At 51.4% G+C, this 24,062-nt stretch overlaps 1 protein-coding gene across 1 annotated transcript in view; it reads left to right on the top strand.

The window, feature by feature from the left end:
- CRACR2A (calcium release activated channel regulator 2A) overlaps positions 1-12,966 on the top strand; it is a 107,793-nt gene extending 94,827 nt beyond the window's left edge. The window contains exons 17-19 of the mRNA XM_082634791.1: positions 6,497-6,598; positions 7,954-8,030; positions 9,416-12,966. Of these exons, the coding sequence (XP_082490917.1) occupies positions 6,497-6,598; positions 7,954-8,030; positions 9,416-9,500 (264 nt within the window). The 3' untranslated portion in view covers positions 9,501-12,966. The remainder of the gene's footprint in view (positions 1-6,496; positions 6,599-7,953; positions 8,031-9,415) is intronic.
- Positions 12,967-24,062: the final 11,096 nt, after the last annotated feature.

The raw sequence follows: 24,062 nt of genomic DNA on the forward strand, positions 1-24,062 counted from the left end.
TCTGTTTCTCTTGAAGTTTGGGTTGGATGGGCCGCTCCTTTCTCTCCTGTTAATTTACATCCTTATCATTACCAAGAAAAATGAGGAGCAAGAATGGAAGCCAGATGCAAGCGTTTCTCAGAAATTTGCTCGCTACAAATTAGTTTCCAAAATTATTGAGCCTAAAACACAATAGACAAAATGTACGTTTTGAAATGTAGTGAATGGCTCTATACCGAGCTAACAGTGGAGACAGATGGTGGGGTGATCTGGAAGTGAACCCTCTTTAAACTTTGTAATTTATGACATGATTTTTTTTTTTTTTTTTTTTTGCGGTACGCGGGCCTCTCACTGCCGTGGCCTCTCCCGTAGCGGAGCACAGGCTCCGGATGAGCAGGCTCAGCGGCCATGGCTCACGGGCCCAGCCACTCCACGGCATGTGGGATCCTCCCGGACCGGGGCACGAACCCGTGTCCCCTGCATCGGCAGGTGGATTCTTAACCACTGCGCCACCAGGGAAGCCCCGGCAGGCGGATTCTTAACCACTGCGCCACCAGGGAAGTCCCTGACCCTCCCCAGCCCCCCTGCTGGAGGCACCTTAAAGCGAGCCTCCCGTGCCTGCTCCAGGGAGCGGCCCGGCCCCTCCCCGTGTACCGCAGGCCCACTTGCCCTCCCCTGCATCTCACTGGATCTCGGATCCCCGGCCGTGCTTCCCCTGCATCTCACTGGATCTCGGATCCCCGGCCGTGCTTCCCCTGCATCTCACTGGATCTCGGATCCCCGGCCGTGCTTCCCCTGCATCTCACTGGATCTCGGATCCCCGGCCGTGCTTCCCCTGCATCTCACTGGATCTCGGATCCCCGGCCGTGGTCCCCCTGCTTCTCACTGGATCTTGGATCCCCGGCCGTGCTTCCCCTGCATCTCACTGGATCTCGGATTCCCGGCCGTGCTTCCCCTGCATCTCACTGGATCTTGGATCCCCGGCCGTGGTCCCCCTGCATCTCACTGGATCTTGGATCCCCGGCCGTGGTCCCCCTGCATCTCACTGGATCTCGGATCCCCGGCCGTGCTTCCCCTGCATCTCACTGGATCTCGGATCCCCGGCCGTGGTCCCCCTGCATCTCACTGGATCTCGGATCCCCGGCCGTGGTCCCCCTGCATCTCACTGGATCTCGGATCCCCGGCCGTGGTCCCCCTGCATCTCACTGGATCTCGGATCCCCGGCCGTGCTTCCCCTGCATCTCACTGGATCTCGGATCCCCGGCCGTGGTCCCCCTGCATCTCACTGGATCTTGGATCCCCGGCCGTGGTTCCCCTGCATCTCACTGGATCTTGGATCCCTGGCCGTGGTCCGTGGCTGTGATACTTGCTGCTGCTGCCTCGGACTTGGCAACTCATCACATCCCCCTGGTAGCTTTCTGGGCCTCGGGTTTTCTCGTTCACCCTGTGCTCTGTTCCTGCCTGCATTTCTAACAAGTTCTCACAAGCCAGTGCTGCTGGTCCAGGGACCACACTTTGAGAAGCAAGATTCTAAATCCTTTTCAAAGATGTTTGTGTTCCTTCAGCAAGAAGTTGCAGGGCATGACCCATGTGCCCAGCCCACGCCATGTGCTCTGGAGGACTCAGTGTGATGCAGCGGTGCAGCGGCCCCAGGGTTCTGCGAGCAGGTGCTGGAGGCTGTGTCAGGTGGGGTTGTGTGTTGAGGATATGGACCCGTGGCAACATAAATGCAGTTGTTCTCAAGATTCTTGAAAAGCTAAGTCGTTCCGCCTTGGCAACCAGCCATCAGAGACGTCAGGTGATAGATTAAAACTTGACACCTAATTGGATCGGAGGAGAACTGAAAATAATCAGCCCTTGATGTTTGTGGCGCACCTTGAATTTCCATAGCACCCCAGTGCTTCGCCAGCCCCTTGCCAGGAGAAGGGAGGGTGGAGGGGGCGCTTTAATAACAGGCTTTGGGTTTAGAAGCCTTATTATTAAGTGAATGGTGGCCAGCGGTTCCCAGCACCCCTCCCCCCGTCAACCTGAAAAGCCGTACCCAAGGAAAGGGCTGACATTGCCACGGATTACACATGGCAAAGACTGACTCTTAGGTTGCGTGGGGCAGGAACAGCTGCTGGGGAGGCGTGGAGTTCCCTGCAAAGGACATTCTCATCGTCCCAGCCCAGCCACCGCCTGGCCGTGAAACGTGGGCCAGTCACTCCATGAAGGGGTGGACCAGAGGGTCTGGAAGGTTCCTCCTGGCCCCCGCGTTCTATAGGGGCTGGCACTTGACTCTCTGGGGAGCCGGGATGGAGCAGGTGTGTGTGTGGATGAGAGAACCCTGCCAGCCCAGAGGGAACCAAATGCCTTGGGCACAAGAGAAGGGGCGACTGCTCTGCTTTATGATGTGTCCTGCCCCACACCCCCTCCTCTCCCACCTCAGCACCTTTACCTGGCCCACAGGTGTCCTGCAGAAAAGGCCCAAGCGGGGCCCAGACACACTCTGTGCTGATTCTCCGGCCATTTAGCTTTCCTGTGCACTTCCAGGAAATCAAAGCAGTTAGACCTTCCTACCAACTCAGCATCCCCCACCCTCCTGACCACCAAATCTCTGCTGCGTGGTACTGGTTTAACCAGTCCAATCTAGAGGAGAAACTGGTCAGGCTCTAAGGGCCCCATGTTTAGACTGTGAGTCACCCTGGACATCTGAAGACTTTGGGGCCTGTATCAGGTAGAGAAGATAGGATATGGTACAAGCCCGATGGGCTGGTATTTCTCCCGAATCCAGATTTTTGGTCCGCAATGTCTGCAGTCCTGGCATGTTAACTTCTCGTTTGGATCTTTCTGTCATCCCAAGAGCACTGTCCTGTTAGGCCTATACATCAAGGAAGTGGCATCTGACCCAAGTCATCAACCAGCAAGGCCAGTGCCTCTGAGCCAGAAAAATAACATGGAGATTAATCTCACATAGCCTCTTGTTTTATAGTTCTGCAGCTTTCCTCTCCCTTCCCGGACGGCTGACTGGCTCTCACTCTGTGATCTTTGTCACCGGTGACAATATACAGCACACGGCAAAAAATAGCAGTTTGATTTTTTTTTCCCCACGTTCCAAGTTGAGCTCAAAGTGCTGGCAGTTGAGAATGAACTACGCAAATAAATCTTGTTTTGACTCATCGTCCAGGGGGGCGGATAAATATGGAAACCCCCAATATATAATTTTGCAGTCATTTTCTTCTGAGCATAAATGCATGCTTTAATGTGCTGAGAAATTTTTGTGTTCTGCCTCTGGAGAAATAGCAGCACTTGCCTGGCTAAGTGCTTCTTCTCGCCTCCCAGCAAATAGATATTAACACACACACACACGCACACGCACACACAGAGCAACCAACCAAATGCAACAGCTGCACGTCCTGAGCTGAAAGCCAACGCTTGCTCTGAGTTGACAGCTTCTGTAAGTGAAAGTCAGAGGCGGGGAATCTTTTGAATTTCAGCAAGTCTGTTTTCCAGGAAGTTCAAGTTCAGAGAAAGGTCACTGAAGTGGTGGAAGGTGGAGAGGCTTGCTTGTGTGTCAGACCAGCTCTGGAGCCCACCTCACAGCTCAGGGAAGAGAGAGGGAAGAGAGGAGGGATCCAGGTGGGTCCCACAGAGAGACGTGGCAGAGCCAGACAGAGCCTGGGCCTCCTGCACAGAGCCTGTGCCCAGTCCGGGAGCTGCCCTCAGACCAGTCCCTCTGACCTGGTGTGCCCATGGGACTTTAGCAACATCTATAAAAATGTCTACAGGGCTTCCCTGGTGGCGCAGTGGTTGAGAGTCTGCCTGCCGATGCAGGGGACGCGGGTTCGTGCCCCAGTCCGGGAGGATCCCACATGCTGCGGAGCGGCTGGGCCCGTGAGCCATGGCCGCTGAGCCTGCGCGTCCGGAGCCTGTGCTCCACAGCGGGAGAGGCCACAACAGTGAGAGGCCCGCGTACCGCAAAAAAAAAAAAAAAAAAAAAAAAAAAAGTAAGTGTGGCTTCATCTGCTGGATAATTATAAGCCTCTTTGTCCAAGCAGCGGACAGGCCAACACCCTCGTTAAGTAGGTGAATGATGTAAAGTGTAGGGAAAAAGCTCAAGTCTCGAGGTTCAAGTCAGAGAGGACCATGAAACCCCCAGTCCAGCCCCAGTGCCTCCTGTGTCGAAGGGTGACCTGGGGCCGGGGTGAGGGTGCCTGGCTTCCTGCGATGGGTAGCACACGCCCTGGCCTTATGTGTGTTCTCACTTATTTTTGCCACGTCTTTGGAGATAGGCCTAAGTCTCCTACATCAGCACAGGCCAGGGCCCTGGGAGGGGAAACAAGGGGTCCAGAGAGTTTGTATAAGAGGGGAACGCTGCAGAGAGCAGAAAACCGCGGCTCCGGCTGGGGCCTGGGCTATTTCTTCCTGCTCCTTCTAAGCTCTTTTATTTTTATTTTTTTAGCCAGGAATCACTTTAGGAAGGGAGACTACCTCTCCTTTTCCAAGAAGCAGCCCTGCTGCTCATGGTGTAGGGCCCAGATGCTGGGCTGACTGTTCCTACCTCATCCTATTTGGTGGCTCAGGACCTGGCATCCCCTTTACAAGGGAGGAACAAGCCATCGCCCATAACAAGTAATACCAGATTCCGGGCTAGAACCCCACCCTGGGATTTCAAGTCTGATGCTCTTATTCTCAGAGCGTTTCCATGTCAAGAAATCCCACCAGCCTTAGTCATTCCTCACACATCCATCTACAAATATCTCTCTCGCGCGTGTGCTCCAAATAGCAAGTCTTCTGGCCCATATTCCTGCTTCTTCCTCTTTTCTTCCTTTTCTGTGAAAAACTCTTCACGCAAGCTTCTGCGGCACAGCGCAGGTGGGGGACAGGGTATTCCCAGTACCCGCAGTCACGGTCCACGCACGTAGCCATCAGTGGGTTCCTTACTTGCAGATAACTGGAATATGGCGACGTCTACCCAACACATCCACCACCCTGTGCATAAGTCAGTCTACTTCTGGTGGGTCAGAAGGCACTGTAAGATCTTGGGCCTCTGAGTCATCGTTGCAAATGTTCATTACCATCTCACCACGAATATATGGAAATACTGCCTTTAGAGAGTTCTGGTTAATGAGACACTAAATAGCAGAGAGGTCATTGGAAATAAGAATTCAGAGCCAAGGATTAGAGAAAGGTGGCCCCGTACACTAAAGGGTGGGTCCCCATAACGCTAACTTTGTTGGATGTTCTTTTGGATTCTCTGAGCTTTAACATTCCCATTTAGTACACGAGAGTTTTTTCACTGCTGAACTACAATAAAAATGAATGGGTAGACAGAGGAACCACGGAGGCTTCATTCCGAATGTGAGGCTATTTAAACCCAAAACAGGTGACCTGTCAGATGGACCATGGACATTTATTTGATGGGGTCTAGGGTAAAGCAGCCGAACTGTTGGCGAAACTAGCCACCGGCAGTCTTCTGGTGTCCCACGGCCTTCTCTACTTAGTGAAACAGAGCTGCAGTGAATAACTGTTTATTACCGAATTATGATTAAAAGCCCCTAATTAAATATCTCACAAAGCAAAAATAACAACCTGCGTAAATGTGAACATTACCATATTGACTCACTCAGTAGCTATGCGTCCTGGGCCCTTGGGGTGCAAAGACCCTGGGGAGCAGGGACCCTGGGGTGTGGGGACCCTGGGGTGCAGGGACCCTGGGATGTAGGGTGCAGGGACTCTGGGGTGTAGGGACCCTGGGGTGCAAAGACCCTAGCATTCAGGGACCCTGGGTGCAGGGACCCTGGGGTGAAGGCCCCTGGCTGATATGACACAGGACACAGCCCCTGGAGGAGTAAATAGGGTTGAGCCCTGGAATAAACCTGTTCTTCTGGCCCATGAAGTACGACTGCTGTGGCTCCCGTTCTTCCAGATCAGGGCTCCATCAGAGCCAGGGCACCCAGGACAGGGGTCCCCATGGGGTGACCTCCAGGGAGGCACATGACAGTCATGTATCACGCGCTGTGGACCCAAGACCGTGACTCGGATGTGGACCCAGCCCTCGGGGAGCTACGTGCCCAGTTCAAGGCCGCCAGAGGTACACTGCTGACCGTGCAGCCCCTGGGCCTCCTCAAAAGCCCATTGAGCAACTCCTTGTTCATTCTGGTCACATTGATCAAGTCTGATCACGTGGGGACGCCCTCGGGGGCTCCGTACGGACACCTATTGTATCACCGCCAGCTGTGCCCTATCCTGCTCCCAGTGCCAGGCCATGGGGAGCGGGGTAAAGGGGGGGTCCCTGCACTGAGAGGGCTGGGAGGCACCCAGAGGCAGCCTTGAGCACCTTGCAGAAGCCCGGAAAACCAAGGCTCTGGGAGATGGTGGTCCCCTCTGTGCTTTGGGGTGACTCTGTTATCACCAGCCTTTGTGGCAGCAGGGGGTTCTCAAGCTAGTTTGTGTCTTTGCAGCCAGTGTTTCCACCTGCCCTTCCCGGTTCTTCTTAAGGATGCTTCTCTCACTTGGGGGATTATCTGTTCCGCAGGAAGCTGTGGGAGACCGCATTCCCGTTCTTCTTCTGGGCAACAAAGTCGACAACGAGAAAGAGCGGGAAGTTCCACGGGGCCTGGCAGAGCAGCTGGCCAAGGTGAGGGGCAAGCATCCCCGTCTCTCTGGACAGGGAGGGATCCCAAGGGGAGTCAGGCATGTACCCAAGAGCCGGGGTGGGAACCTTCTCTGGGAGCCCCCTGTGAGGTCAGCAAGCGGGCTGGATGGTGTCCTGGCATCGTGGGGCTGGTCCAGCTGCCGCACGTGGAACTTTCCACAGAGAACTTGACTCAGGTGTGGGGAATTTCCCAGATTCTCTTCCTTGGAACGCAGAACTATGAATCCTCAGATAGTAGGAGGTTACTTATTTCAGTCCCCCAGCTGATCCTTGAATCCGATCATCTATGTTTCCCTACTTGGTTGCCTTCAGGGATGAGACACTCACTACCTGTCGGGCAGCATGCTCTTCCTCGGGCAGCTCTGTTACAGCATCCATCCTTCCTACCAAGACTGAGCGTCCAAGCTGCAAACTCCAGATAAATTCAGGGCAGGCATTGCAAAGCCAGCCATTAAAATAAGCATCAGCCCTCTTGCCCAAGCAGGGAACTGTCGCGGCGTGATGGAAATCAGGCAGCAACACAGGCCATGCTCGCTCCTTGGCTTCTACTTCTGCCTCAGAGTGGTTTTCGGGGAACTGTGTGTCTGGCGAGATAGGGCTTCCCAGCCCCAGGATTCCATAATTCTCAGTGTGCTTGCTCTAGGCAGAGACTCGGGACCTCAGAGGCTAGGGAGGCAGGCACAGGTGATGAAACTCAAGGGAAAAAGGAGGAAGAAAGTCCAGCAGCTGCATGTCCACGGGCTGCATCCACAATTCCCAGTCCAAGGAGCTCTGAGCACAAAGGTTTTTGCATTGCGTTTGGCAGAAAAAACCTGACCGGAACTGATGTGAGGCTATTTATGGGTTTTGTTTACCTCACTTTGAATAAATATTCAAATATTTCACTGAAGAATTATTAATATATTTGATTATAGCCTGCTATCCCAGATCCACAGAGGCTATTATATAATATGTATTATAGACAAGTATTCGCTTTCTAAAACTCAAAAATTCTGGATTCCAAAATACATCTGGATCCAAGGTTTTTGATTAAGGAGTGAAAAGAAAGGAGCCCGTACATCCTGGACAGCAATTCCAGAAAGTGTAAATCACGAAGGCAGCAGTGTAGGTCCTATTGTTTTATAGTTGTTATGGCTCCCCTGAGAGATAGTTCCAGAGCCTGCATCAGTCAGGGAGCACGAGGGACAGAAATCAACCTGGTACAGAGAGGGGAGGGGACGACGCAAGGAAGTGAGGGTGTGGTAAGTGCAGAGGGGCATTCTCCCACGCCCCCCATGGCTCCCTCCAGCCCCTCCCCCCCATATTCTCCTTCATGCCCTCTGTTCTCTTGATTCCAGGAGCACAACCTGATCTTCTACGAATGCAGTGCCTATTCCGGTCACAACACCCAAGAGTCCGTGCTCCATCTGGCCAGGTAAAGAGACACCACTCAGCCAGTCCCTCTGTCCATCTGAGCCGTCTGGCTAGAGCGGCTGGAGGCCTAGGCCTTTGTGTGGGACCCCAGGGGTGAGGGACAGCCCTCCGAAACACAGTGACAAAAAGAAAGCCTCCGCTCACTCCCCAACTGCAGTCTTCTTCTGAGCCTTAAAGGCTGCCTTTTCCCCAGGGATCCTCTTTTCAAATGCAAATGCTCCTGGGAAAGGTCAGATCAGAGGCCCCTCAATGTTGGCTAATATTTTAGCAGGGATTAGTTGGCAGCCAGCTGGGTTATACTATGGGCTCCTGGGGGAGGGGGAGGGGGACCCAAGGCGAGGGGCTGTGATGGGAGACACAGAGGCACCCAAGAGGACAGCACTCAAAAGACCGGTCCCGTAAGCCTCTGCCTACACTGAGAGTAAGGAAACAGAACCACACAAGCCCCATTTCAATCCTTGGGCAATTCACTCATTCATCCATCTAGGCATCCATCCACGCCTCCATCCGTCTGTCCATCCATCCCTCCCTCCATCCATCCCTCCATCCATCTATCCAGCCAGCCAGCCAGCAAATACTGACTAGTGCTCATTTTGCGCTCAGCCTTCATCTTGGGGCATCTAAAATATATTTTTATTTGAGTAACTAATAGCCCAGGACAACTTCTTCAATGCACTGGAGAGGTGCTGGAGTTATGGAAGACCTAGGGAGTTATGGGGAAAATTCTAGGGTTTTCTCTGCCACTGATTCCCGGGGCAAGTCGCCCTGCCTTTCTGAGCTTTGCCCCCAGCATAGGAACATCCATCGTATTTTCCCTGCCCACTCAAGGGTTGTTGTAAAAATCAGAAGACATGCTTCAGATGAAAGCTCTTGGAAAGTATAAAGCAGGGATAAGATACTTAATGCTGTTTTTAATCCTTCACCTCTTATAGTTAATCTGGAGCTGTGCTCATGCGGGAAGCCCCACCATAAAGTTAATAACCAATAAATATAATTTTTGAGCCTCTGCTGTGTGCTGGGTACTGTGATAGGCTGCAGAGACAAAAGATACAGTCTCTGCCGTCAGCACCTCACCCTCTGCTGAGGGAGCCCGCACAGAAGCAGTGCATTACACCCAGTGATGGGGCTATAATGGAGAAAGGATCCACGTGCTCTCAGAGCATCAGGAGAGACTTCCTGGAGGAGGTGTTATGAAGGACGCATATTGACTACACTCTGGCTTTACAAATTATAGTCGTGCACCTGTGCTCACCGGGGGAGACTTGGAGGACTCTCTCTCTCTGATGCTCTGGGGAGGCTGGGTCCCTCCTCATGACCCAGATGGCCTGTAACCTGAGGTGCCTCGCAGCTTCTCTGCTGCTGACACTCTACCTTACCCTCTCCCAGGATCCTCAAGGAACAAGAAGACACAGTGAGGGAAGACACCATTCAGATTGACCGCCCCGCCAAGAAGAAAGCCTGCTGCGGCTGATACAGGCCCCCTAGGACTCCCACCCAGGCCTGAGGCCACAGGGCCTACCCTGCCTCCTGCACAGATGCCCTCACCAAGGCCCATCCAGACCTTTATCCTTGTCAGCGATGTCCCCCACCCCAAAGGAAGGAAAACACATCCCGTCAGGAAAGCTGCTCTTGGAGCATCTTGGGGTCTTTCTCCCCCTTCTCTGTCTAGACCCAGTTGCCTATCCCTTTCTTTTTTCTCCCCCCGGCTTGGTTTCCTGGGGAAACAACAGATGGGCTTTTCCAGAAAAGCCACCACGTGCCTTTCCCACCTCCCTTCTCGCCCCCTGCCCTTAGGAGCCTCGGCACTGAGGTTGCCATGGCAACTGAGCAAGGCAGACTTGCTGCTTCCTGTAGGCCAAAGACACAGCACTGGAGCAGCTGGTCTGGCCTTGGAGCCTGTTCTCTGGATGGCAGTGGGATACCCTTGCATGTGCTTCGTGGACGTTGAGATGCCCGTGGGTGTTGAGAAAAGCACACTGGGGTACCTGCATCCTGTCCCACCCTCTCCCCCTCACTGGTCCTGCTCCTTCCCAAGCTTCTGGGCCCCTCCTCTCTCAGCAGCCACCATGCCTCCAGTATTTGACCCCTTGGGTTCTCTGGAGCCATGCCTTCCAAAAACCACAGCCTTTGCTCCCCGCCGCCCACCCAGACCCCTGACGCCAAGGTGGAGAGTGGGCGATAAATGTACGCCTGGGGTCAGGGAGTGGGCTTACTAACTGCTTAACTTTGACTAGGAGATGAAAAGAAAACCAGGGCAACAAAACCATCTGTTGCTAAACAGAGAGGCCATGTCTGAGGGTATAAATAAGTATATATAGCTATGTAAAAGCCATTTTCTAAATGTTTCTCAAAATAGCTCTTCAAAATTTGTACATGATGATTAACAGGGTAGATTGACAGGCAGGCAGGGAGGCCCAACACCAGGTCCGTAGTTACTGATTTCACTTTATGTTACTTTTTTCTAGAAGGCTCTATTTTTTTTTTAAAGTGTGGCTGTGATGTTGACATTTTGCTGGGGTCTGAGTGTGAACAGAGGGTAGCTGTCGGCCTTGGCACCCCTGTGAGGGCCCCGGCACAGGGCACTTGGATGGAGGGGACTGATCTGGGCCTGTGTGTGGGCCCGTCCGCTAGGTGGTGAGGTCCCAACCCCTGGCAGCGCTCCAGCGTCACTGGCTGGTGTCCAGGGGGTTGGCGAGGGCACTCTTGCCCTGGCTGGGAGTTTGGATGCAATGATCATAAATATCACTGCCTGTGACCATCCTAGGGCTAGACCCAGGCCCCCCATAGGAAATTGGGTGACGTCCATGTGCAGTGGGGCATGCAGGAAGGAAGGGAGCAGAAAGTATCCACGGGCCTCCAAGAAGATGATTCAAGACACCTGCACAGAGCCAGCCGGACCGCGGGGCGGGAGGGAAAGCCACCGGCCAGAGCTCCCAAGGGTATTCCTGTGGCCTCTTTCCCAAACCAGCCTCAGGGTCAGAGCCCATGGGCCACAAGCAAGCGCCAGCCGCCATGTGCAGACTTTCTCTCTCGTCCAGCCTTTGTAGGCCCCTGGGAGCCCACAGAGGTGGGGGACAAAAGCCAGCACCAAGCACCTGGAGGTGCCCAGGATCTTGGGCAAGCCTGCTCCCTCCCGGGCCCCCATCGCATCAGTAAAATAAGGAGTGGGCAGTTTGATGCTTCAGGTTCTTCCTGCTCGGAGGGCTTGTGTTCACTGTCTAACTTATGCTGGCCCCCAGTCCAGGTGTGAAGGGACCCCACAGGAAGCTCCTTTCCCTAAGAGAGGGCGCTGCTGATGGTCTCACTCGTGGGATGGGTCACCCAGAAGTGGCCTTGCAATGTCTGTGTGTGTGCACGTGCAGGGCAGGTAGAAGAGAGGGGACAGCATGGAGAAAGTGAACAAGCTCTCCCGCTTCTGACAAAAAACAGAGATGTCAACGGGACTCATGGGCCCAGCAGGCTGTAGCCGGGGCTCCCCAAGCCCACAGGTGCCTTCATCCCCAGACACTAGTCCCTGGTTTGGGTTTCGAGCAGGGTGGGATGACCCTAGTGCCTGGCCTTCCAGCATGTTGGGTAAATCCCCACGAACCCTCAAAGATCCAGGCAGAAAGAGGGGCAGGAAGGGTCGTTAGGCCTCTGCTGCTTCCTTCTCTAGCCCCACCTGAAAAAAAATGGCAGAGGGGCACCTCAGAGAGACTCTCAGAAGTTCTGTGTCCCTGGGTCTCAGGTGCCCCTTCCCTCCCTATTCCTTTGAAGCAACCCCAGTGGCCGCCAGCCCGGCCCAGAGCCTAGCACAGTGGGTCAGAAAAGCCTCCTAGCTCCACCCCCTTGCTGCTGGAATGACTCTGAGCAAGTCACTTAAGCAGGTTTCCTGTCTGTCTGTAGACGGGAGGTTTCCACGTCTACCTCACAGGGATGTTTAGGTATCACGGGAGGCAGTGCATGTGAACTGCCCAGAACACATAGGTGCTGACAAGTAGGGGCTATGGTCATGGTCAAGGTCGAGTTTCTGCCCAGACCCCTTGCCTTGCCTCAGTTTCAGGTTTAGCAGCAGCTAACACTAAGCGTCCTCCCGTAACTGGGAACTGCACGGACACCACCTCGTTTGTGTGCCTGCTTGTCCAGCCCATTCCCCCGGCTTCTGAGCTTGTGTCCGGCGTTGCCTCTTGGCCCTGCCTGTCTTTGTCCTGTGGGTTTCCTGGTTTTCCAGTCGGGCCCACGTCCCACCACTCTCCCTCCCTGCCATGGTTCTCCTGGACTCAGCCCGTTCCTGGTGCTTACCCAGGGATGCCCTGTGCTCGTCGGCATCCCTGGCCCCATGCTCGCTCCCCGATTCTGATTCCTTGGGCTTCTCCCGGGTCTGCAGCTGCCTTCACCCTGAGTGGCCACCACGAGCTCCATCACCAAACCAACAGCCCTGTCGCTTTGCTCCTCGTCCCACACTTATTTCCCCTCACAGCCCCTCTGGGGTCTCTTCTGTTGCTCTGTGATACCCTGACTTTCTCCCACCTCTCCCCGCCCTGTACTCTTCCCCCAGTGTTCATACCTCTGCCCAGTCTTGGAGTCCCCTCCCCCCTTCTCTCCCCCAGGCCCACAGGCGGCGTCTGCAGCCTCCATCCTAAATGGCTCAACCCTTTGTCTCTGTCATGAGTGGTCACTACTCCAAAGGGTCTTAAACCAATTTCAGCCAACGTGTTAATGCCAGTGGTGTTCAGGGCCATATTTATACTTTAACAAAGAACTCTAAAGGAGACAAAACTTTAACTCAAAGGAATAAATCCTTAGTGCTAGACGTTTAAGCACCATAGTGAGTCATGGGGGTCAAATATTTAGGACAGAGCTGCTTCTCCTGTGCTCCTCTTAAAGGTCTCAGTTTGCTTCATGTACTTGGGGCTCTATTTCTAAGTTCTTATATATTAAAAAAATTTTTTATTGGAGTACAGTTGATTTAAAATGTTGTGTTAGTTTCTGTTATACAGCAAAGTGAATCAATTATACATGTACATATATCCACTCTTTTTTAGGTTATTTTCCCATATAGGTCTTTACAGAGTACTGAGTGAGTTCCTTGTGCTATACAGTAGGTTCTTAGTAGTTATCTATTTTATATATAGTAGTGTGTATATGTCAATCCCAGTCTCCTGATTTATCCCTCCCTTGGTAACCATAAGTTTGTTTTCTACATCTGTGACTCCTTGGTAACCATAAGTTTGTGTTCTACATCAGTGACCTCTATTTCTGTTTTATAAGTAAGTTCATTTGTACTCTTTTTTTCAGAATCCATATATAAGCGATATTATATGATATTTGTCTTTCTCTGTCTGACTTACTTCACTCACTTTTATGTTTATAATTGTTATCTCTTCTTGATGAATTGACCCTTTATCATCATAAAGTGTGCTTCTTTGTCTTTAGTCACAATTTTGTCTTAAAGTCTATTTTGTCTGATGTTAGTACAGCCACTCCAGCTCTTTTGGTTGATACATCTTCCTCATGATGTCTTCCCTACCCTTTTACCTTCAACCTATTTGTGCCTTTGAATCTAAAGTGGTTCTCTTGTAGACAGCATGTAGTTGGATCATGTTTTTAAATCTTTTCTTCCAGTATCTGCTTTTTAATTGGAAAGTTTAATCTGTTTATATTTAATGTGATGGGTAAAGTGTGATTTGTGTCAGCCACTTTGCTATTTCTTTTCTGTATTTCATATGTCCTTTTTGTTTCTCTATTCCTCCACTACTTCCTTCTTTTGTTGTTTGTATTAGTTATTTTCTACTGTACAACTGTAATTCTCTTGTAATTTTATTTACTATGTATAATTTATTTGTTTTCTTGGTGGTTGCCCTGGGGGGGTCACCATTAATATCTCAATTTACAACAGTTTGGATTTATAATGACTTAATTCCAATAGTATAAAAAATTTGTTCCTGTATAATTTCCATTCCCCCTTCCCCTGTTATTATTATAAATTACATCTTTATACATTTTATGCCCATCAACATAGATTTGTATTTATTGCTTTATGCAGTTGTCTTTTAAGTCAGTAGAAAGGAGTTACAAACAAAAAATACATTTATATCATCCTAATTTATTTATGTAATTACTTTTACCAGTGCTCTTTATTTTTTTCATGTTGACTGAAGTTGCTATTTAGTGTCCTTTTATTTCAGTAGTGTTTCTTGTAGGGCAGGTCTGCTAGAGACAAACTCTCTCATTTTTTTTTTTCTGGAAATGTCTTAATTTATCCTTTAGTTTTGAAAGATAGTTTTACCAGATATAGAACTTTTGACTGACAGGGTTTCTTCCCCCCGCCCCACCCGCCGTCAGTACTTTGACTTTACCATCCCACTGTTTCTGGCCTCCATGGTTTCTAATGAGAAATCATCTGTTCATCTTATTGAGGATCCTTTGTATGTGATGAGTTGCTTCTTTTTTTTTTTTTTTTTTTTTTTTTTGCGGTATGCGGGCCTCTCACTGTTGTCGCCTCCCCCGTTGCGGAGCACAGGCTCCGGATGCGCAGGCCCAGCGGCCATGGCTCACGGGCCCAGCCGCTCCGCGGCATATGGGATCCTCCCAGACCGGGGCACGAACCCGTATCCCCTGCATCGGCAGGCGGACTCTCAACCACTGCGCCACCAGGGAGGCCCGAGTTGCTTCTTTCTTGCTGCTTTCAAAGATTTTTGTCTTTGTCGTTCAATGGTTTGATTTTTATGTGTCTAACAATAGATCCCTTTGAGTTTATCCTACTTGCAGCTCACTGAGCTTCTTGGGTGTATAAATTAATGGCTTTCATCAAATTTGGGGGGGGGTTGGTTATTATTTCTTTAAATATTATTTTTGTTTCTCTCTCCCTTTCCCTTCCTTATAGAATCTGATTGTGCATATGTTGGCGTGCTTGATGGTGTCCCACAGGTTTCTGAGGCTCTGTTCATTTTTCTTTCTTTCTTTCTTTTTTATTTGTGTTCCTCAGACTGGATAATCTCAATTGCCTTATCTTCAAGCTCACTAATTCTTTCTTCTGCCTGCTCAGATATGCTGTTGGGACCCTCTAGTGAATTTTTCATTGTACTTCTAGTGAATTTTATTATTGTACTTGTCAACTCCACAATTTCTGTTTGATTCTTTTTGATAATTTCTGTCTCTTTATTGATATTCTCTATTTGGTGAGACATTGTTCTCACACTTTCCTTTAGTTATTTAGACATGGTTTCCTTCAGGTCTTTGAACATATTTTAAATAGCTGGATTTAAAGTTTCAAAGACCTCACACTGGTAGCCATCTGCCCTGTGCACAAATCAAGCTCTGCTTGCCATCCCTGCTTTCTTTCTCCCACTTCACACAATGTAGCCATGACTCTGGTCTCATTCCTTAGCCCCATCCCAAACCTCCTCCCCAAAGTCTTTCTTCTCTTCTAGATTGGAGGAGGGACCTTAAAATCAGAAGTTGTTTAGATCTGAGAAACCCTCCCCTCCACCTTGAGCTTTTGGCTGCCCTGCTGGAGATGAGCTGCTCAAGGAGGTGTCCAGTTCCATGGGGAAGTGAAGGGAGGCCAGAAATCCTCACGCAGTGTTCCCCCTCCTGCCAGGAATCCAGACATTCCACAAAGCTTCACTCACAAGGGATAGGTGTGGGAAGACTGCAAATCAGAAGCTTATTTAAAAAGCAGTTTAGGGCTTCCCTGGTGGCGCAGTGGTTGAGAGTCTGCCTGCCGATGCAGGGGACGTGGGTTTGTGCCCTGGTCTGGGAAGATCCCACATGCCGCAGGGCGGCTGGGCCCGTGAGCCATGGCCGCTGAGCCTGCGTGTCCAGAGCCTGTGCTCCGCAATGGGAGAGGCCACAACAGTGAGAGGCCTGCATACCGCAAAAAAAAAAAAAAGCAGTTTAATTACTTCAAAATAATGAAATCACAGTATATAAGCATACAAAAACCAAGGCTTAGCTGTCCTGTTGCTGACTGGCCCTAGGTTTCCTGCTATTTCTCCTCCCATCATTCTGGGGAACAGAAAGTGGCTCTACAAATTCCAACCAATTCAGTCAAAATCCGTAGTCATTAGTTATTCCCTCCCTCCTTATCCTGGGGTGTGTGTTGGTGGGGTGAGGATGATGATGGTTGGCAGGATACAGGAGCTTTCTAAACCTCCCCACTTCCTAACTATTAACGTTTCTATTAATAGACGTGCTAATTAGCAGCAGCAGCAGTAACAAAGAACATCATAACTCTACCCTTCACACAAATAGGGCACATAATCGAAGTGCCCTGTTTAGGAAGGACCCTGCTAGAAATGATGGGGGGTGGGAAGCCAAATGGTGCTTGGCAGAGGACCTGAGACCAATGTGGAAACTGAGAAGCACTTGTGAGGCTGGGCCATTTATCATCCTTGGGCAGGACTGGGTCAGGTCCAGGGACTGATCCCCTCCAAGGGCTGGGGCTTTATCAGGGCCTGGGCTCTGATCCAGAAGTGGTCAATGCAGGCCCTTGTCACAGCACTGGGAGATTCCACTCCCGAAAAAGAAGGACTCCTAGGTCCAGTGAGGCCTGTGGTATCATAACGATTATGACCGCACGCATCTGACCTATAAAAATAAATACTACACATAAAAACACGGCACTACTAAGCAAAAATGCCCAGAGAACATGGAGAGAGAGGATGGAATCTTTTTTGACTCAAAAAGAAGAATTAAAACGTGTGGTGCTCAAGGGGCATAAGAATGAGTTTGGGTCATGTGACTATGGAAGTGGGGTTCAATGAGCAGGTCACGGGCAGAGGGTTGGGGTGATCCAACATCCAGTCCATGGGTTGCCGGGGCGTTCTGTAAAGTTTGGGTGTGGGGTTTATCTATACACAGTGTCCGCTCCCCTGAGGGCACGAACATTCACTTCTGTCACCTCATTTTGGGCACAGTGTCTGGCCAGCAATGTTTGCCTAAAGGTCCAGTTAAGAGCAGAGTGTTGTGTGTCAAGAGCAAGGCCCACCACTTGGTGGGTCACTCCGCTGGACACCTGGACCCCTGTGGCCTAGTAGACCCATGGGGTTTTCCCGCTGCCTCCAATGAGGAGCTGCTTCTGACTTTAACACAAAGTGCTGAGTGTCATTCCAGCTGCTGCGGTTTGATTGCCTTTCAGACAGTGTGAGGCCCATCAAAGCCTCTGTCTCATCACCCTAAAGCCGCCCCGGCTCCTGCTGGCAGCTCGACAGCTCAATCTGACCTGGGCTCCGTGCCTCTGAGCATGAAAAGATACTTCCCTGCCCGGCCCTCTTTCCTGGTGTGGAACCATCCACCTTCACCCAGGCGGTGTCTCTGCCAAAGGCTTTCTCTAGCCCCTAAAGACCTGTGCAGAGTGAGAACCTACATCTTGATGCTCTGAGCCCCAGCTTCCCAGGCTGTAAAAGAGTTCTCTCTGCCCGACTACCCTCACCAGGTGTGTGTAGGTCAAATGAGAACCCTGGGGGCAGGGCTTAGTCAACTGAAAAGCTCTAGGCAGACTAGTTATCACATCTGTCTCCCGTGAAGAGACCAGAGCAAAACACAATAGGCAAGAGAGAAAATCCCTCAAGTCTTGGTACTGGGAGAAGCTGGGGTCTCACACAAGACCATTTCCCATTTCCCTAGGCTAATAAAACAAGGAAAACCTGCATTCCTCCAAGCTAGACACTTGGTCTAAGAACGCTCTGTATCTTCCCCCTCTGCGTTGAAGGTGGACAGGGGGCCTGGCATCCAGGCTCCAGGCTCCCCCTGGCAGGGTTCAGGTCTGATTCACTTTTGTATGTACTAGGGCCTGGCACGTAACAGACACCGGAAGGGTGGACGGGCGGATTTAAGACTTTAGCTACCACACTCCTAATCGAACCACCTTTACCCTCATGGTTTAGGACACACTTTCACTTTGTGATGAGGCACAAGTTCTGGCCTTGGAGGGCAGTGAGTGAGGGCTGCACACACACTGCTGTGAATGTACTTGATGCCTCTGAATTGTACATTTTTAAGTGGTTAAAACTGTAGATGTAGGCTATGTCCATTGTCCCACAATACACTTTCTGAACAACCTCTTTCACAAACGTTTATGTTCCATGAATGAGTGAAGGATGGACCCTCTTCAGTGCCTCCACTGAGGCTCTAAAGCACCCGATGTTTGTCTTGGGCTGTGTCAGCAGATGAGGGAGCAGGAAAGGAAGACCGGCTTGCTGACAGCCCTTGAGCTTCAGGGCACTGAGGGGAGGAAACACCGGGAAACCCACAACTAAAAAACACCGTGACAACGACCCCAGGGTCCTCTCCCTGCAGGGCCCCGAGGGAACTCCCCCAGCCCAGTCTGCCGGCCTTGCTGCCCCTGCCCACCTGGGCACACCCGTCTCTTTAGGAGTTGGGCGCCTCTCCCTGGAGACAAGCTCCTGGGGATGAGGGGACCTCCATACACCGAAGGCCAACGGTAAGCATAGCCTGACCCCAGAGTAGGGGCCAGAGTGGGTTGAATGACAACAAAATTGAATGACAGAGTCTTGTCATTCCTGGAATTTTGTTGCATTGGAAAACATGCATTCCTACAACAGGAAATATGTTCATTGAGCGCCCAGAAATATTTTGGTTTTGCAGAGATGTATGGGGTAAGTTTATGGGAAGGAGACTAGGCACTGGTACAGAAGCACTGGGCTGGGGGAGGGATCTGAGTACCACCTTCAGGGGTAAGGGGCTGACTCTGGCATCATGCCAAGAGGACAAGCGTAGAACTGGTCAACGCAGAGGACGGGGCTTTCGTGTCATCCCAGGGAAGTTTACCCAGTGACTGCTGTCCAGCAAAGGAGCAGGATGCCTCATAAGGTACTGAGCTCTCCGACACTAGAGGCATTCAAGCAGATGTTGAGGTTCTGCTTTAAGGAATGCAGGTGAGAAACTAGATACCATGAGTTGCTAGGCCCTCACCTCCAGCCCACTGACCCCAAGAGTCTAGGATTCTTCTGAGCTGAGATCGAAGTGAGAGTATGTAGTATAAGTGTGTGACAGGGAGTCAGGATGGGTTAAACCAGGAGGCTCCCCTGGCCCAGGAGAATGTTGGGCCAGTTCACATCTCGAGTTCAGTTTCCCACTACCCCTCTCCCCTCCCCCCAGCCTGTGTCACCCTCCCCCAGTCAGCGGGGAAAGCACCTGCCTAAAAGCGCCACAGAGAGCCGCGCTCCTAGAGCGTCCCTGGCACAGGGAGAGGTGCTGGATCCTCGCCAGCGTCCTGCCAGCTCCTCCACGGTGGCAAGTGAAATTACCAGCTTCATACTGCAGATCTATTTAAATCAGCCTTTCACGTCTGATGGATTTAAAAATATGCTAGAAGTCAGCATCTTGAATACAAGAAACACAAACAAGCAGATGAGGCTGCGTTTTCCTTCCTCTGTGCCAGCCCCGCCCTCTTTCCTTCCTCCCCCTCTCCTGCACCCTCCCAGAGCAGTTTTCATTCATGAGGCCCATTTCCCCCCTCCCCACCCCTTCCCGTCTCTCAATGGCATGGAAGTCTGCAGCCTGAGCAGTGGCTCGGCGCCCCTGGGGTCTGGGTTCCCTCCTCAGCTCATAGGAGACAAGGGAGACCACCCCACGGGCATGCGGGGCGGCCTCATGCCCAGCTCAATCCCTGCCTGGCCACGGGGTCATCTGCATTGGCCGTTGTGTGCAAATGCAGTGCCAGGCTGACCCCAGAGCTGGGCTCACCAAGCCCCCTCCTGTCCCAGATGAGGAGACTGCAGCCCACTTCCCTGGTGGTCACGGCCAGCCTCCCCAAATCTCCGCATTCTGTTTTCTAGGAAGGCTGTTTGCTCTCTCCAGAGCCCCACAGCTCCCGGTAAGCCACCTGTGAACACCTCACAGTCTGTGCCCAGATATTCTGGAGCCTCGGCCCACTTTGGTTGATCTAACCCAATTTTCTCCTGCTGTAATTTAAGCCACGTTCCCTCTCATCTCTGAGCATCATTGCTTTGAGGCTTCATGAGCAGACCCCGCAGCACGTCCTCCATCTACAGGTAGGCGGCCAGGATTGCAGGGATTACAGTGGTAGGATCTGGAGAGCTGCTTTCCCAGAAACGACCCACCTACCGCTACGCCCCAGTTGCACAGGGAAGGTGAGGCTTCCAACTTGAGGTTCTCAGCTTTGGATGCCCATTGAATCACCTGGGGAGTTTTTCTTTATTTTTACTATTTATTTATTTTTGTTTATTCTCCTTTTACTTGTTTTATTTATTTTGTTATTTTAAAAAGTAATTTTAAAATTATATATATATATATATATATATATATTTTTTTTTTTTTTTTTTTTTTTTTTTGTGGTATGCGGGCCTCTCACTGTTGTGGCCTCTCCAGTTGTGGAGCACAGGCTCAGCGGCCATGGCTCATGGGCCCAGCCGCTCCACGGCATGTGAGATCTTCCCGGACCGAGGCATGAACCCATGTCCCCTGCATCGGCAGGCGGACTCTCAACCCTGCGCCACCAGGGAAGCCCTAAAATAATAATTTTTTTAAAATATAATATTGTGTTTCTTTTGGGGGGGGTATTGTTTGGTATCTGTTTAGTGTTTGAAAGTGTTCCTTTAATTTTGTTATTTTACAGATAATACACTGGTGGATTATTTCTTTCAACACACTTGGTTGGTAACTACGAAGAAAAACAATAATACCAATCCTTGTATTATTGGACTCCCCCCACAAGAAATTCTTATTTAATTAGAAGTTAAAAGACCTTTTAAAAAATTGTTGAGGGCTTCCCTGGTGGCGCAGTGGTTGAGAGTCCACCTGCCGATGCAGGGGACACGGGTTCGTGCCCTGGTTTGGGAGGATCCCACATGCCGCGGAGCAGCTGGGCCCGTGAGCCGTGGCCGCTGAGCCTGTGGGTCCGGAGCCTGTGCTCCGCAACGGGAGAGGCCACAACAGTGAGAGGCCCGTGTACCGCAAAAAAAAAAAAAAAAAAAATTGTTGACTGTTACCAATATTAACAATGGCATATGGAGTAATAGAAAGTGAAAAACCCACCTGTGTGCGAACGTGTCCTCAGATCCGCTGTCTCAGGCCTCTGTGTCTGCACCCACAATCTTCCCTCTGTCTGGATTCCTTCAAGAGCATTTCAAAGGTTTGTCTCTGTCCACACAGCTGGTCATGAGCGAAGCAGACGGTCTAACAGGGTTCTGAGACCTCCCCAGTACTGCAGACCCTCTAATTACCAGGCCTGGACAGCGGTCAGTGTAGGTGATCCCTACACGCAGGGGGAGAGTCGGGGCTCAGGGGCTGCACCCATCATCCTCTATCTGTTGGTTTATAGCACATACCCGAGCGCACGTGCACACACACACAAACACACGAATCCACACACTCCACCTATTCCAATTCCATCCCTGACTCCCTTCCCAATCGTTCTATTATGACAGACCAACCCTTCTTGGCCTCCCTAATCAATCAAAATTGACCAGAGGCCAGAGAGGAAATTCAGGCAAGGCTTTATTGGGGCCCCTGCTGGGGGAGTGCGAACAAACAACAGGTTCCCTTGCTTGTTCTCTCCCCGGTGGGGGGCAAGCCTGTTTCTTATATGGGATGAGGGCAGGGGTGTGTCCAGGGGTCAGGCCAGAGGGGTGGCTTAGGTGTTTTGCCCACCCCTTAGGTGGTGGTGTGTGCAGGGGTCATGCGCAGTCCCCTGCTTTTGCTCCAGGCTCTTCAAAAGTGGCAGTTGGGTTTTTTGGTCTCTTTGTATCTTTTGGTCCAGAATTTGCCCCAGCTGAGCATGCACTGGTTATTTTTAGTCCCGTACAGTTTCTTTGTATTTTGTTGCTTAAGGAGAGATATGTCCAGGTGTAAGCGTTGCAGCAAAGGGTACAAGGTCCCAGCAAAGGGTCCCAGGTCCCAGCCTGTCTCACTACCATGATGGTGTGTACAAAGAATGTCACCTGCCATCTCAGTGAACAAAAGCTGTTGCGGCCATAAAGCTATCAGCCACTGCAGCCCAACTGAGGGGATCTCGGGACGGAGGAAAACAGGACACTGGCCTTAGATAGTTAACTTACATGTCAAAGGAATGATTTCAGTGAGCCCAGACTCTTGCATCTTCCCATAGATAGAAAAGCACTAAATTCATCAACTTGAGATGCCTGGTTTTGTTTCTTCTGCTTTTTTTTTTAGTTAGCAGTAATCTTTTGATGTTCCAGTACCTGGTTTGGGGGGTTGTTTTGCAAAAATTCTTATATATCCTAGCTTCTCCCCTACCTCTTTGGAGTGGTCCCTCAGAGCCATCTGAGAGGCTGTCTCCAGGGCTTCAGCCCTCAGTAAGTCTGCCGAATAAAACACAATTCTCAACTCTTAGGTTGTGCTTTTTTTTTTTTTTTTCAGTTGACAATGGCTTGAACTGCTTTCCATGAACCTTTGCATACATGCCATCCTGCCAAGCAATACGCTACCCAGGGGCTCAGAGCCAGTGGAGGAGCTACTGGCAAAGAGAGGGCTGGGAGTGAGAGAGTCTGTGCAGGCGCTGGCGGAGGGGAGAGGCGAGCAGGGTGAAGTTGCCCCTGGGCTTGCAGGGAGAGGATGGGTAGAGGCAGCCGGGTTTTAACACAGGATTTAATCAGGGTCTGAGGACTGAAGGATAAGGGGAAGCCCCGAGGCAAAGGTGGCAGGGGAGCAGCCCAGCTGTCAGGAAGAGGAAGCCGTCTGGGGTCCAGCAGGGCTGCTGCAAGGCGCATGGGCTGAAGCAGAGCGAGGGAGGAGGGCTCTGGGGCGGGGGACGTAAGCAGAAGAGGCCGGAACTCAAGAGCCTCCCTGGACCAGAGGCTTTTAAATATCACCCGCCGGTGACAAGGAGTCAGTGGAGGGTTTCAGCAGGGGAGTGGCGCTCAGATTTGCCACTGTGGTCGACGAGGGTGGAGTGGAAGGATGAAGGCAAGACTGGAGGCCGGAAGACAAGTTAGCATCTGTCACCCTGGTCCCGGAACACGACAGTGAGAGAGGCCAGGTGTGGTGAGGAGAGGGAAGGAAGGAAAACCTCAGAACCAACCAACCTCAGCTCTCGCCGTGGTCCACGTGTGTCCACTAGCCACCGTGCTGTCAGCCTTGGCCTTCCCAGGGTCCATGTGCATCCGGGATCCCCAGTACGTCCCCGCCCCATACTTTAAGTCATTAAATCTCCAACTTAGTTGAGTTTTTACTTGACGTTTCTCCAACTGAATCCAGAGAGCCTTAGCAAAGGGGATTTCTCAGAATGAAGTTGGGGCTTAGGGATTATACACTGCAGACCTCAAGCCAGAAAAATTAAATTGTGTAGCATCCACTGCTTGGAATTCCCCAGGCCACAGTTCCCTCCACGATCACGAGTAAGCAAACCTAGCTGTGGTCTGTGGACTGGAAGAGAATTACAGAAAACCCACAAGTACCTGGCAGTTTGGAGTTTACAAGTCTCTCCTGTGACACCCTCTGTGGACTATTTTCTCTCTGTAGAAGCATGAGGAACTCCTCCAGAGCATGGCTGGGACTCATCCAACCCAGGACCTTAAGTCCAGGGCCAGGTCGCTGTGATCGCATCTACTGGTCATCTCTCCCAGGCCTCCCCTGATCCCCGACGCCGGCCCAGCCCTAATTCCCCCTCTGGTCCCCTCACCTTCTGCAGAAGCCCACCTCTCCAAAGGCCCACTTGTTAGGAATACGATAGGAGTGATGCTCGAAGGGAATCTAATCAGAGATAATCAATAGGCAATATTAGCAGAGCCGAATTAACACCCCGCTGGATGAGCATCACCCAGCCCTGGCCACCTGGCAGCCATATCCTTAATTCCATTTCCGCTCAGTTATTAAAATGATTTTCCAAGAGACAGTCCCAGCTCAGCAGAGTCACAGACGCATAACGGAGCCAAGAGCCTGGAGGGACCTGGCAGCCTGGTCCCCACCGCCCACTCTGCTGCACGTTGGCAAAGTCGCCGTGATGTCGTGCTGCAGTCCTGGCGGGAACTTGTTTCCCCCTCGAGCCTTTATTTCTTGCCCTGACCCCTGACGGCCCAGCAGCCGTTCTACTCTCCCCACTAAAAAG

Source organism: Mesoplodon mirus (assembly GCF_964341445.2).
Source record: "Mesoplodon mirus genome assembly, chromosome: 11".
NCBI classification, from domain to species: Eukaryota; Metazoa; Chordata; class Mammalia; order Artiodactyla; family Ziphiidae; genus Mesoplodon; species Mesoplodon mirus.